The sequence below is a fragment of the Schistocerca serialis genome, chromosome 5, assembly GCF_023864345.2.
Source record: "Schistocerca serialis cubense isolate TAMUIC-IGC-003099 chromosome 5, iqSchSeri2.2, whole genome shotgun sequence".
NCBI classification, from domain to species: Eukaryota; Metazoa; Arthropoda; class Insecta; order Orthoptera; family Acrididae; genus Schistocerca; species Schistocerca serialis.
Window position 1 is genome coordinate 613,454,323 of NC_064642.1, and position 14,451 is coordinate 613,468,773.

Below are 14,451 nucleotides of genomic sequence, written 5' to 3' on the forward strand. Positions count from 1 at the left end.
ACTAAACGCAAAGAAACAAAAACTGTGGCCCATACTTCAAATAACAATCAATCGGAATGGTTGTTTCTAGTTAGATAATTCATGCAATTCTGCTATTTAAAACAAAAAAAAAAAAAAAAAAAAAACTTTGAGCTCTACGCAACCGGCGTCATTTTTAGAATTGACCATATGAAGACGATCGACATTATATTATTCCACTTAACATCTTCACACTGTTTATTTCCTTCTTTTTTTCCTTTTCTAGAAAAACTTACCCCCAAGCTATGCATAGCACAGTACTAACACCTCTTCCTCTTTCTGAGCTCAACATCTCACTCATTATAGAGGGATGCTGACTCTGTTTTTCAGGATAGCAAATGGGAAGTTGCGAAACAGAAAATGGCCCATAGATCACCAGTGTGTATGTGTGTGTGTGTGTGTGTGTGTGTGTATGTGTGTGTAGTGACTGAAGTGTTGTGAAACAATGTGTGTATAAGTTATTTGTAAAAAATAGGATTGTATACCAGGAATAAATCTAATGATTGTCTCTAACTAGTCTGTAAGTGTATGTGTGTACGAATTAGCTTATTTTAAATTGGTCTAAACTTGGAAATACTTTGACATGTCCTATACCCTTGTAAAAAGAAATCTACGGATGAATAAAGCCACTACTACTACATATCGACAGGGCGATCACAGCAGCCCACACTTACAGCAGACGTGCATGCTCTGCCGGCTGCTGTGGCCGAGAGGTTCTCGGCGCATCAGTCCGGAACCGCGCTGTTGCTACGGTCGCAGGTTCGAATCCTGCCTCGGGCATGGATGTGTGTGATGCCCTTAGGCTGGTTAGGTTTACGTAGTTCTAAGTCTAGGGGACTGATGACCTCAGATGTTAAGTCCCATAGTGCTTAGACCCATTTGAACCATTTCTCGCGCATCCTCTGTAGCACCGCGTGCGCAGCTACAACGGAATACACGGCTGTAATACTGTCTCTGAATAGTACTCAGATGATGGAGTAACTAATGCATTTTGAGGAATGAAAGATAGATTAAGGTTCAATTTTCCATCGATGAAGAGGTCACTAGAGACGGAACACGATCTTGGATTGGGTTTGGACCTGGACGAAATCGGCTGTGTTATTTTCAAGCGGACAATCCTGCATTTGCTTGGGTCGTATCAGCGAAATCGTGATGCACGCTAATCAGTATGAACTCAGATTTACCGAATGGGCGTCCAGTTTCTTTTCGTTGGGCCACTTCGCTCGGTAGGGGAGAGTTGTTTTACCTTTGTATACTTTTCATACTTCCACCTATGCACAACCCTGTAATAGAGTTTAATATGTTTTCATATTCCATTTTTTAATTATGACACTCACTTTTTAAGTGCTGCAGTCTTTTTCTGAAATTACAGAATTTACTCCGAATAATTATGATTTATTTCAGTTATGAAAACATGTTTCAAGGTACACATGATCATGTACCTAGAAACAGATATTCTATTGAAATTTAAAAACGTTTCAATCAAGAAAATCTTGCCACTTCAGTATTTAATCGTCTGTTACATTATTACTTTCTGCACAACAATAATCAGCAAGTAAAATCCAATTCCAAAAAAAGTATTATGAATGGGATTTGGATTGATCTGGGGGAAGAGGCCAAACAGTGAGGTCATCGGTCTCATCGGATTAGGGAAGGGCGGGGAAGGAAGTCGGCCGTGCCCTGTGAAAGGAACCATCCCGGCATTTGCCTGAAACGATTTAGGGAAATCACGGAAAACCTAAATCAGGATGGCCGGATACGGGATTGAACCGTCGTCCTCCCGAATGCGAGTCCAGTGTGCTAACCACTGCGCCACCTCGCTCAGTAAAGTATTATGAAAAACCAATTACAAGTCACATACATTTTGAGATATAAGTTGTTGGAAACTAACAGGTAATATCCGGAGTACCACAGGGAAGTGTGATAGGACCGTAGCTGTTTACAGTATATATGAATGATCTAGTAGAAAGCGTCGGACGCTCTTTAAGGCTATTCGCAGATGATACAGTTGCCTCTTCCAAAGTAGCAACGCCAGAGGATAGTAAGAATTTCCAGAACGACCTGCAGAGAATTGATGAATGGTGCAGACTCTGGCAGTTGACCCTAAATGTAAATAAATGTAACATTTTGCGCATACATAGGGAAAGAAATCCACTACTATACAGCTACAGTATTGATGACAAACATCTGGAGACAGCGTCTGCCGTAAAATGTCTAGGCGTAACTATCCAGAGCGACCTTAAGTGGAATGACCATATAAAACAGACAGTGGGAAAAGCAGACACCAGACTCAGAGTCATCGGAAGAATCTTAAGGAAATGTAACTCATCCACGAAAGAAGCGTCTTATAAGGCGCTTGTTCGCCCGACTCTTGAATATTGTTCATCTATCTGGGATCCCTATCAGGTAGGACTGATAGAGGAGATAGAGAAGATCCAACGAAGAGCGGCGCGTTTCGTCACGGAATCGTTTAGCTTGCGAGAGAGCGTTACGGAGACGGTAAACAAACTCCACTGGCAGACGTTACAAGAGAGGCGTTGTGCATCACGGATAGATTTACAATTGAAATTGCGGGACAGCACTTTTCAGGAGGAGTCAGACAACACATTACTTCCCCCCCCCCCCCCCACAAGCCGCGCGGGATTAGCCGAGTGGTCTGGGCGCTGCAGTCATGGACTGTGTGGCTGGTCCCGGCGGAGGTTCGAGTCCTCCCTCGGGCGTGGGTGTGTGTGTTTGTCCTTAGGATAATTTAGGTTAAGTAGTGTGTAAGCTTAGGGACTGATGACCTTAGCAGTTAAGTCCCATAAGATTTCACACACATTTTTAAAAAAAAAACTTCCCCCCACATACATCTCGTGTATTGACCACGAGGGGAAAATTCAAGAAAGTAGAGCCAATAAAGAGGCTTACCGACAATCATTCTTCCAACACACTATTCGCGAGTGGAACAGGGTTGGAGGGATCAGATAGTGGTACCGAAAGTACCCTCCGCGACACATCATTCGGTGGCTTGCGGAGTATGATGTAGATGTAGAACACAAATTTCCATTTTTATGACAGGTAACAATGCAGAGACACTAATGAAATTTGGTTCTTTTGCAAGTATCACATGTCCCGTGGTAAAATATGTTCTTCTGCTTCAAGGTACAAGATACTGTAATAACGACGTAGCATGGCTCAACAGTCCAAATGTTATACAGTGTGGTCAGAAACGTCTGAAAGTGTGTAAGGTTGTTGCAGGGTAGCTTGTGCGGAGAAAAAATTGTTAAGAAAAAAATTCGATTGGTTGCGCCGGTTCACAGTTAATTAACATGGAATTTAGCCAATGAGGCCGATGCACCTGAAAATTCAGGAATCCCACCCGAGACGGCATCGCAAAACGTGTTCTTCGATTGGTGTCCTATAACAGACAGGAGAGCGATACAAAAATGGGACATAGGACTGTAGTAAAGGATCGACCCCAAGCGAAAGGCTGAGCAGCCTCGTGCGCTATCATCTACGCCATGCGAACGACTGACTCGGACTGTATGTGGCGGCTGCTTGAATCTTCGAGCGCAACGGCCCGATTGGCTAACATTGATGCTAATTAATTCGGGAACGGCGGAACGTATCGAAGTTTTTCTTAACAATTATTTATGAGCGCAACCTATCCTGCAACACCCTTACAAGTTTTCAGACTGTTTCTGACCACGATATATGACACTCTCCCCTGTCTTGTGGGGAGATAAATTCTAGTTTCAATAATTAGGTGTCTTGCACAGAGGGCTTGCAATAATCACGTGAGACGTACGGAAAGCATACCTTAGAATAACCATGTGCTAAACATTTTTCTTCGTCGAAGCACTCTGTGTGCACAAGGCTGCGTCTCTATAGGCTGCATTCAGTGACTTCATTCAAAGTACCGTTTGCTACAGTTGCAATTGGCTTATTGTATTTGTTTAGGTTACATTCAGCAGCAAAACAATTAAGACTGGCGAAATATTACATTATGTTCATTTCCTACTAAAGATACGAAATATGAGATAAAATATAAATGACTCTAAAACCTTTAAGTGAATAGGATAAAGAGAGAAAGCTATAGTACAGCTGGTACTTGTGTTTCATAGGTTAGTATTTATACTGTAATTACGTATGTATAATATCAAGGATAAGTCAGATATGTAAATGACGCTTAGAATTTTATTGTTTCAGTATTCTTTGTCGCTGGAAAACCAATGTACAAAATAAAACCAGCTGAGGGAAATGTTCTTGCTGAAACAGTAAAATGTATTCATGTAAGTATAATTGTATTAATTTCTCTAAAAGCTCTTTAATTGCCTTTGAAAATGAGAGAGAGTAATTTTACTTCGTCTCGCACGAAATAGCACTCATTACTCAAAGAAATGAAGCAACTACCCATTTTTTAATTTTATTTATTCCAAGACACGTTTAGTGGTTTCTTCCGCCTTCAATTGGCGTAATACAGTTAGGCCTACATGTTAGTTGGTCGCTGTATTTCTTCATGTAATTTAATCAGTGGCTGCGGAAGTCGTCACTGACTATTATCAAAGTATAAACATGACATACTTAATTGTTGGAACGTTGGAAAATATTCCGACTTAAACACCTAGATGCAATGAAAATTGACAGTGGCAAATGAGACCATTACGAAGCATATTTCCAAAAAACGCAGAAGATTGTTAGATAATGTGCTATAAAAGTCATGGACCCAAGTTGTCAACAGGGCACTGTGTAAGCTGTTGGTGACTCCGTAATGATGTAGGCCGTGTTTACATAGAATGGACTGGGACCTCTGGTCCAACTGAACCGATCACTGACTGGAAATGGCTCTATTCGCCTACTTGGAGACCACTTGCAGCCATATATGGACTTCATGTTCCCAAACAACGATGGAATGTTTATGGATGACAATGCGCCATGTTACCGGGCCACAATGTTCACGATTGATTTGAAGAACATTCTGGACAATTCGAGCGAATCATTTCGCCCTTCAGATCGTCCAACTTGGGACATGATAGACAGGTTGCTCCGTGCACAAAATCCTGCAGCAACAACACTTTCGCAATTATGGACAGCTATAGAGGCCGCATGGCTCGATATTTCTGCAGGAGATTTCCAACGATTTGTGGAGTTCGTGCCATGTCGAGATGCTGGACTACGCCGGGCAAAAGTAGGTTCCACACAATATTAGGAGGTATCTAATCCCTTTTGTCACCTCAGTGTATGCAAATAATCGCTTTTTGAATTTGATGCTACTTATTGTACCATTATCTAAACTACTGGCCATTAAAATTACTACACCACGAAGATAATGCTGTGATACGCAAATGATTAGCTTTTCAGAGCATTCACACAAGGTTGGTGCCGGTGGTGACACCTACAACGTGCTGACATGAGGAAAGTTTCCAACCGATTTCTCATACACAAACAGCAGTTGACCGGCGTTGCCTGGTGAAACGTTGTTGTGATGCCTCGTGTAAGGAGGAGAAATGCGTACCATCACGTTTCCAACTTTGATAAAGGTCGAATTGTAGCCTATCGCGATTGCGGTTTATCGTATCACGACATTGCTGCTCGCGTTGGTCGAGATCCAATGACTGTTAGCAGAATATGGAATCGGTGGTTTCAGGAGAGTAATTCAGAACGCCGTGCTGGATCCCAACGGCCTCGTATCACTAGCAGTCGAGATGACAGGCATCTTATCCGCATGGCTGTAACGGATCGTGCAGCCACGTCTCGATCCCTGAGTCACCAGATGCGGACGTTTGCAAGACAACAACCATCTGCACGAACAGTTCGACGACGTTTGCAGCAGCATGGACTATCAGCTCGGAAACCGTGGCTGCGGTTACCCTTGACGCTGCATCACAGACAGGAGCGCCTGCGATGGTGTACTCAACGACGAACCTGGGTGCACGAATGGCAAAACGCCATTTTTTCGGATGAATCCAGGTTCTGTTTACAGCATCATGATGGTCGCATCCGTGTTTGGCGACATCGCGGTGAACGCACATTGGAAGCGTGTATTCGTCATTGCCATACTGGCGTATCACATGGCGTGATGGTATGGGGTTCCATTGGTTACACGTCTCGGTCACCTCTCATTCGCATTGACGGCACTTTGAACAGTGGACGTTACATTTCAGATACTGGCGTATCACTGTTCCGACCCGTTGCTCTACCCTTCATTCGATCCCTGCGAAACCCTTCATTTCAGCAGGATAATGCACGACCGCATGTTGCAGGTCCTGTACGGGCCTTTCTGCATACAGAAAATGTTCTACTGCTGCCCTGGCGAGCACATTCTCCAGATCTCTCACCAACTGAAAACGTCTGGTCAATGATGGCCAAGCTACTGGCTCGTCACAATATGCCTGTCACTACTCTTGATGAACTGTGGTATCGTGTTGAAGCTGCATGAGCAGCTCTACCTGTACACGCCATCCATGCTCTTTTTGATTCAATGCCCAGGAGTATCAAGACCGTTATTACGGCCAGAGGTGGTTGTTCTGTGTACTGATTTCTCAGGATCTATGCACCCAAATTGCGTGAAAATGTAATCACATGTCAATTCTAATATAATATATTTGTCCAATGAATACCCATTTATCATTTGCATTTCTTCTTGGTGTAGCAATTTTAATGGCCAGTAGCATAGTTTCCAAGCGACTGCAGGCTCGTCATCAGAGGAAGTGTTACAGGAACTTTATATTCTGAACCGCGTATAGCTAGAAATGGCAAGAGCCTTACCGCAGTGGATACACCGGTTCCCGTCTGATCATCGAAGTTAAGCGCTGTCAGGCATGGCCAGCACATGTATGGGTGACCATCCGGACCGCCGTGCGCTGTTGCCATTTTTCGGTGTGCACTCAGGCTCGTGCTGCCAATTGAGGAGCTACCCAACTGATTAGTAGCGGCTGCGGTCAAAGAAAACCATCATAACGATCGGGAGGGCGGTGTGCTGAGCACACGCCCCTCTTATCTGCATCATCAGTGAGGATGACACGGCGGTCGGACGGTACGGATGGGCCACTTCTGGCCTGAAGACGGAGTGTGTCTATAGCTAGAAGCTAGTGTCGTGGTGATTGCAGTGCCTCGAGGTCTCTTTGACGAATTCATTCTAATAATGTATATGTTGCCTGCTTACACGCACACACATTTTGAGATGCCTGCAGTGGCTCGAAAACTATTTAATAGTACAGTAAATCACATCAAATTCAAATAGCGACTAATTGTTTATTGCATCTACAAAAATATTCCGTCCGAACTGGCTTCGGAAGACCCAACGCTACCTACCGATCGCCATGTCATTCTCAGACGACAGGCGTTACTAGTTGTGGAAATGGAGGGGGGGGGGGGGCGGTGTGCGTGTATGGTCGGCAGCCCGCTCTCCCAGCTGTTGTCAATTTTTATGACGTGGGCCGCCATTTCTGCATCTATACTGGTGTCCAAAATTAAAGTAACAAACGGAAATTTTGAAAGGTTGGGTTTATTTTGCCACAAAGCAGTATAGACAGGTGACAGTGAGGTAGAAACAATGTAAAGAATACATAACGTAAACGGCTGCAACGTTCATAAGAGTAGGCAAAAATGTCCTTCGTTTTTCCCAACTTAATGGGACTGCACACACATTCCGATAACTAGTTAATGTGTTCAGTATGAGATGTGACCACCCCTAGCAGCAATACAGGCCTGACAACGACGGGGGATGCTGTGAATGTTATTATCAGTCTCGTGTTAAAGCAAAAACGGCCATTCTCCCTGCAGTCTTGGAGAGTGGTTGGTGGATGCTGCCGTGATGCAAGCCGTCTCCCTAGTGCATTCCAGACATCTTTTATGGATTGAAATCGAGAGAGCGAGCAGACCACGCCATGCGTGCAATATCTTCCGTTTCCAAGAAAACATCAACCACCTGTGCTCTATGAGGTCGAGCATTACCGTCCATCAATGCGAAGTCTGGACCCACAGCACTTCGCAATAATGGCAAACGAGGTCCCAAGACCTCGTCACGATAGCTGACAGAACTTAAACCTTGCCGATTCATCCGTACAGTTACATGAAGAGGCGTTCGAGTGGCAAACACAATCCCTGCCCACACCATTAGGGATCCTCCATGATATCGGTCTCTTTCCAGAATGTTTGGGTTCCGGAATCGTGTTCCACGTTCCCTCCAGATGCGAATCAGTCGAGAATCACTCTCCCGACTAAATCGGGACTCGTCTGTGAAAACAGCATTGGCCCATTGTTCGACCGTCCAGGTGGCATGTTGAAGACTCTTCTCTAGACGTTCCCTTCAGTGAAGGAGCGTCAGAGGTAGACGCACAGCAGGTCTCCGACAATAAACGCCACTCTGCCGAAGCCTTCTGCTCATCGTTTGCCCTGAGACAACACGTCCGGTGGATACTGCGAGCTCACATGCCAGTTACCGTGCAGTATTGAGGCGGTTCTGCCGTGCCCTTAAAGCAAAATAACGGTCCTGTGTTCTGAAGTCACACGTGGTCCTCCATGTCTTATCCTTCAGGATGCAGTTTCGGTCTCTGCCGCCACATCCGAGAAACAACAGAACGATTCACATCAAGCCATCGGGCCCCATCAGTTTGCGACTACCGTGCTTCCTTTCTTTCTATGGCCATCCACAGCAGAGAGTCTGTTAGGCACCTTCTCTGTGCCACACTGCACCGTCTGTGACTGTGTACACAGTGATTATGGATGTGGGGCTATCCGGCAAATACTACTTCATCTCAAAACTGCCCAACGTCATCGTTGACATGGTTCTCCGTTGAACGGAATGCCGTCTTCTGTGCACAACACTGTCGTACGGACATCTGGCTGACAGTTTGTGTGATTATATCGTGAATTAGACACAGGACGGAGAAATAGCCGTTTGTTGCTTTAATTTTGGACACCAGTATAGTAGCTCCTCAATTGGCATCACAAAGAATGAGTGTGCCCCACTTGCCAGCAATGCCTAACTTCGCTGATCTGGTGGGAATCGGTGTTACCATTGCGGCAAGGTCGTTGCCGTACCTACAAAAGCCGCCAAATGAGATCACAGTTGCAGCACGTCGTCCACAATAGATATAATGACTTTCAATATTCTATGATAAGTATCTTTGTAGTCAGTGGAATTACCACTAACGACTCTTGCTAATGCCACTGAACAGAAACATTCATCGATTATTTTTCCTACTAACAATGTTACCTGTCGCAGCATGCTCTTTCTCGGAAGCGGAAACTGAAGCGTGAGAAGAAAGGTGAAAACCGCGAACACTGGCTGTACTACGCGGACGATAAATATGACAAGAAGACAATCGATGGCATAAAGGCTACTCTTGGAGTTCTCTTTCTCTACTTGCCTCTCCCTGTGTTTTGGGCACTCTTCGACCAGCAGGTATGAGTTTTAGAGGACATAGTTACGCTATCTGATTACAATACTTATCTTGCAAATGGATAATTTGTGTTTTCATAAGTGAATTTCGTACCTTTTTTGTCTCGTTTTAGGGTTCAACCTGGACATTTCAAGCTACGAGAATGAATGGGGAACTTGGCACATGGGCAATAAAACCTGACCAAATGCAAGTGGTTAATTCCCTGCTAATTCTGTGTTTTATTCCTCTCTTCGAAATTATCGTCTATCCACTGTTCAGTAAATGCAACTTATTGAAGAAACCGCTTCAAAGGCTTGGAGTAGGTGGAGTCGTTGCAGCGCTGTCATTCGTTATAGCTGCCGTTGTTGAACTCCAGTTGGAGGTAAGATATTATTATTAGCAGTGGGAAATTAGTTGTATTACTCGCTCATATTGTAGAAAGATACTGAATTATAGGTTTTGTGGGTGCAACAAGTGTTTTGTATACTAGTCACAAAAGAGTTACTTTCACTGGCGAAAAATATCGCAACACCAACAAAAAATGTAAGGTAATGAAATTTCGGGATTTCATTTGTCTAGGTAACATATTTAAGTGATTAACAGTGCATGATCACAGGTTAATGGAAGCGCAAGATAAGGCATAGAAGATGTGAAATGCTTGTACATTAATAACCGGTGTAACCGCCAGAATAATGAATGGAAGCATGCAGACGTACGTGCATTGTGTTGTACAGGTGTCGGGTGTCAGTTTCCGTGATGGGATTCCTTACCTGTTGCACTTGGTCGGTCAATTCATGGCAGCTAATGTTAGTTGTAGATGACGCTGGAGTTGTCGTCCGATGTTGTCCCATATGTGCTCGACTGGAGACAAATCTGGTGATCGAGCAGGTCAAGGCAACTTGTCGACACTCTGTAGAGCAAGTTAAGTTACTACAGTGGTATGCGGATGAGAGTTATCCAGTCGGAAGGCACCCATTAAATACTACGAGGCGTGTTTTTTTAAGTAAGGTCCGTTTGAACATAAGTACACAATGAAAGGTTATTTCAAAAAAGTAAATCTATTTTTTTAAAGTACATACTTCACTCTATTTTTCGGCATATTTGCCCAGTTTGCTTAAACACGTATCATACCTCTCAACCAATTTTAAAATACCCTCTTCATAAAAACTTGCTGCCTGCTCCGATAACCAAGAGTTCACTGCCGTTTTCATGTCGTCGTCATCATGGTAACGGTTGCCACTGAGGTGTTGTTTGAGGTGGAGGAACAGATGGTAATCGCTCGGCGCAAGATCAGGACCGTAGGATGGGTGGTCTAAAACTTCCCACTCAAAACTGTCCAATAAATTGTGGGCCTGACCTGCAGTGTGAGGTCTTGCATTGTCATGGAGAAGGACAATTCCCTCTGGCAGCATTCCGCGTCTTTTGTTTTGAATCGCTCTGCGTAGCTTTCTCAGGGTTGTCAGTATGCTTCTGCATTGATAATGGTTCCTCGTTGCATGAAGTCGACCAACAAAACACCATGCGTATCCCAAAACACTGACGCCATGATATTGCGCTGGGACAGAGTGTGTTTGGCCTCCACCTTTACAGGCGAGTGTGTGTGTCTCCATTCCAAGCTCTGTTGCTTCGATTCTGGCGTGATACGCGAAACCCATGTTTCGTCTCCATTTACGGTCGGACTCAAGAAGCCATCACCTTCTTCGTGATAACGAGTCAAGAACTTCATTGCACACACAAATCTTTGGTTTTCGTGGTCCTCTGTTAGGAGTTTTGGGACCCAACGGGAGCACAGTTTCCTAAACTTCAGGTGTTCAGAAACAGTGTTGTAAAGCACTGATCTCGACACGTCAGGAAATTCGTATGAGAGACCTGTTATTGTGAAGCGCTTGTTCTCACGAATCCTCGCTTCAACTGAAGCCACCAAATCGTCTGTAATCAAAGAAGGGCGACCGTAGCGGTCCTCATCATGGACGTTGACATGGGCATTTTTGAATTCTCGTATCCACTTACGCACTTTGCTTTCACTCGTAACAGTATCGCAAATCTGTCGATGAATTTCTGCAGCAGACAGGTTCCTTGGTGACAAAAACCGTATCACTGAGCGAACCTCACACGTGGCGGGCGAGTTGATAGTCTTAAACATTTTGAAAGCACGGATCAGAACTGTACAGGTTAGTTACAGAGCTGAAACTAAGCACAGTTGTTCCCGAGGCATGCCGGTACACAACACACGCGCTCGTTGCGGTATGCGCGCGAACTACTAGTGTCTACAACAAAACGGACCTTACTTAAAAAACACGCCTCGTATTAATGAATGGCAGCGCAATAGGTCGAATCACCAGAGTAACGTACAAATTTGCAGTCATGGTACGTAGAATAACCATGAGAGTGCTCCAGCTGTCATATAAAATCGCACCTCAGACCATAACTACAGGTGTAGGCCTACCGTGTCTAGCACGCAGACATGTTGGTTGCGGGCCCTTAACTTGCCATCACTGGCACCGAGGCAGAACTAGTTTTCATCAGAAAACACAACAGACCTCCATCCTGCCCCCCAATGAGCTCTCGCTTGAGACTACTGAAGTTGCAAATGGCGGTGTTTTGAGATCAGTTGAATGCACACTACACGGCGTCTGGCTCACAGCTGTCCTTGAAGTAAACGATTTCTAACAGCTCGTTGTGTCACTGTGGTGCCATCTGCTGCTCAGACTGCAGTTGCAGCTGCAGACGATGCGCCAGAGTCAACCGCCGAACACGATGGTCTTCCCTCTTGGTAGTGACTCGTGGCCGTACGTATCCTCGTCTTCTTGCGACCGAACATCGTCGTGACCATCGATGCCACCAATCGGCTACAGTGGCTACATTCCTACCAAGTGTTTCTGCAGCATCGCAGAAGGGATATGCAGCTCCTCGTAACCCCATTACACGACCTCGTTGAAACTCTGTCAAGTGTTGATAATGGCATCTTTGTAGCCTTAAAGGCGTTCTTGACTAACAACACACCACTTACAGTCTCAAAGGTAACTAACGCTCACAACCGTTACAGAGTGTATTTAAAGCAAACCTGATTTGAATCCTCATAGTGGCGCTACTAACGCCACTCTGGCGCGAAATTTGAATAGACCTCATCTTTCAGATGCAGAAACACGCCTACCAACTTTCTTTTAGGTCGTACAACTCCTTCTTGGTGGTGCGATTCTTTTTTTCCGTCAGTGTATTTCTCACTTAGATATGTGCGAAGAGCTGTGGATGATGGTTTGTACGAAAGTAGTAAAAAACGTCCTCAGATAATTTGGATTCCATTTATCTTAATGAAGTTGCCAGATTAGAGACTACGACATATATAGGCTACAAGTCGAAAGATTTTTAATGTTTGGCGTGTGTTGAAGCACAGTCGTCTGCAGCATACCACTTGTGAAAACAAATTATTTCTACAATATGGCGAATATGACGTAAACAGACCATCTTAAGCGGTTTGATGTTACGCTAAAACTGCAGCGAATGTGAATGTACAAGCCTAAATTTATTCTGTTTTAGCCGACTTACGCTGTAGTACCAAAGGCTGGTGAAGGCCAGGTGAGGATTTTCAATACTCTGGACCAAGCTGTCAACGTTACTACTGGTTATGGCTCCAGGAATATAGCAGCTCACGGCGCCTGGGAAGAACTGCATTTGGGAGTTCATGGAGAGAGCATATACGACGTCACACTTTCTTATGGTAGTGAACCGGTTAATGGCAGTATTACTGTGTATGAAAACCAGGTAAGCTATCATTCTGAATTCCTTGTGCCCATTTTAGCGTCATGATAGAATAGAAATTAAGAAATCAGTGTGGCCGAACTTACAACCTTGTGCTTCGATACAATCCCTTGAACGAGTTAGACATTTTAACTGCAGCTTCGCAGTTATACATTCGCTAAAGAAATCCATCACAGTTTGAGAAGAATAATGTCTGTACCTGCAACACTAAAAGAATGGATGATGTTTTGGTACTTATTATTAAAGCTGTCAGTGGCTCAGAAAGGAGATCAATATGGATCTATTTTTTTTATAATTTACCATGTAATACAATATCTGAAAGATACTAAATCAAGTTTTAAACCTAACCAAAAATCAGTTGGTCTGGATAATTCCTTCTACTCCATAGTCAAATTTTTCTTAAAATCTGATAGCCTGTACAAAAAAATAAGTAAAAAACTTTAGCTTTAAATGTAGTGACAAGAGCAGGATTGAAAATAATATGTTTATTAATGTTAAATTTAGGCCAGTATGCAATTCAGGTACCGGTACCTGTAAATGGGCAGCATGCAACCACTGCTGAAACTAATCATGTAGAAATATCCTGTAAACTGACTCATTCCACATAATTTTGTTAAAAAATATTTAAATGACCTATGTAATGTGCAATTAACTTGTTGAAATTTAGTAAGGACGTATTAATATTTTAGCAGTACATTCGCCTGTATTCCAAAAATATTTTTTTTTCAGTTACATATTAAATTAACCGAATTTCTTACAAAACAAAACTTTAGAGCTGATTTGATCCAGTAGAAATGGTTTGTGAAAGCCTGCAACTGTGAAAACAATGGGTTTGTTCATAAATAATTTTAATGCAACCACTCAAGATTTTCTTTTATTTACATTTTACACGACACGTTCTGGAAAATGATTTCCGTTTTCAAGTTAGTTTTTCTTTGCGTACTATGCCAGTTTTTGTAATGTTTTTGAAGTGTGTGGTTCTGCTTTGTTCTTCTGACTTTAAAAAATGCGCTATTTTAGTTGAGTTGATCTTTATGTATAATTATCGGCGAAATTTGGAAGAACTTGGACTTACATTTTCTTAGGTCAATTTTATGCAGATTCTCACACATATATGGTACACGATTTTCTACGCGCAGTAGGGTCTATATATCGAGTACAAAGACCTTACATAAACAAACAGTTCCAAAGATGTTTTTAGACATAGTAAACAGAGAAATGTTACAGTTTTTCAAAAAGTATGATATGCTTTTTTACAGAGGGTATTTATCTTAACAGTCTGGATCATAATTTGCTTATATCTATT

General features: G+C 43.3%; 1 protein-coding gene across 1 annotated transcript in view; it reads left to right on the top strand.

The window, feature by feature from the left end:
• LOC126482133 (solute carrier family 15 member 1-like) overlaps positions 1 to 14,451 on the top strand; it is a 210,632-nt gene that overhangs the window by 152,630 nt on the left and 43,551 nt on the right. Inside the window, exons 8-11 of the mRNA XM_050106110.1 lie at positions 4,210 to 4,292; positions 9,230 to 9,409; positions 9,520 to 9,768; positions 12,924 to 13,148. Of these exons, the coding sequence (XP_049962067.1) occupies positions 4,210 to 4,292; positions 9,230 to 9,409; positions 9,520 to 9,768; positions 12,924 to 13,148 (737 nt within the window). The remainder of the gene's footprint in view (positions 1 to 4,209; positions 4,293 to 9,229; positions 9,410 to 9,519; positions 9,769 to 12,923; positions 13,149 to 14,451) is intronic.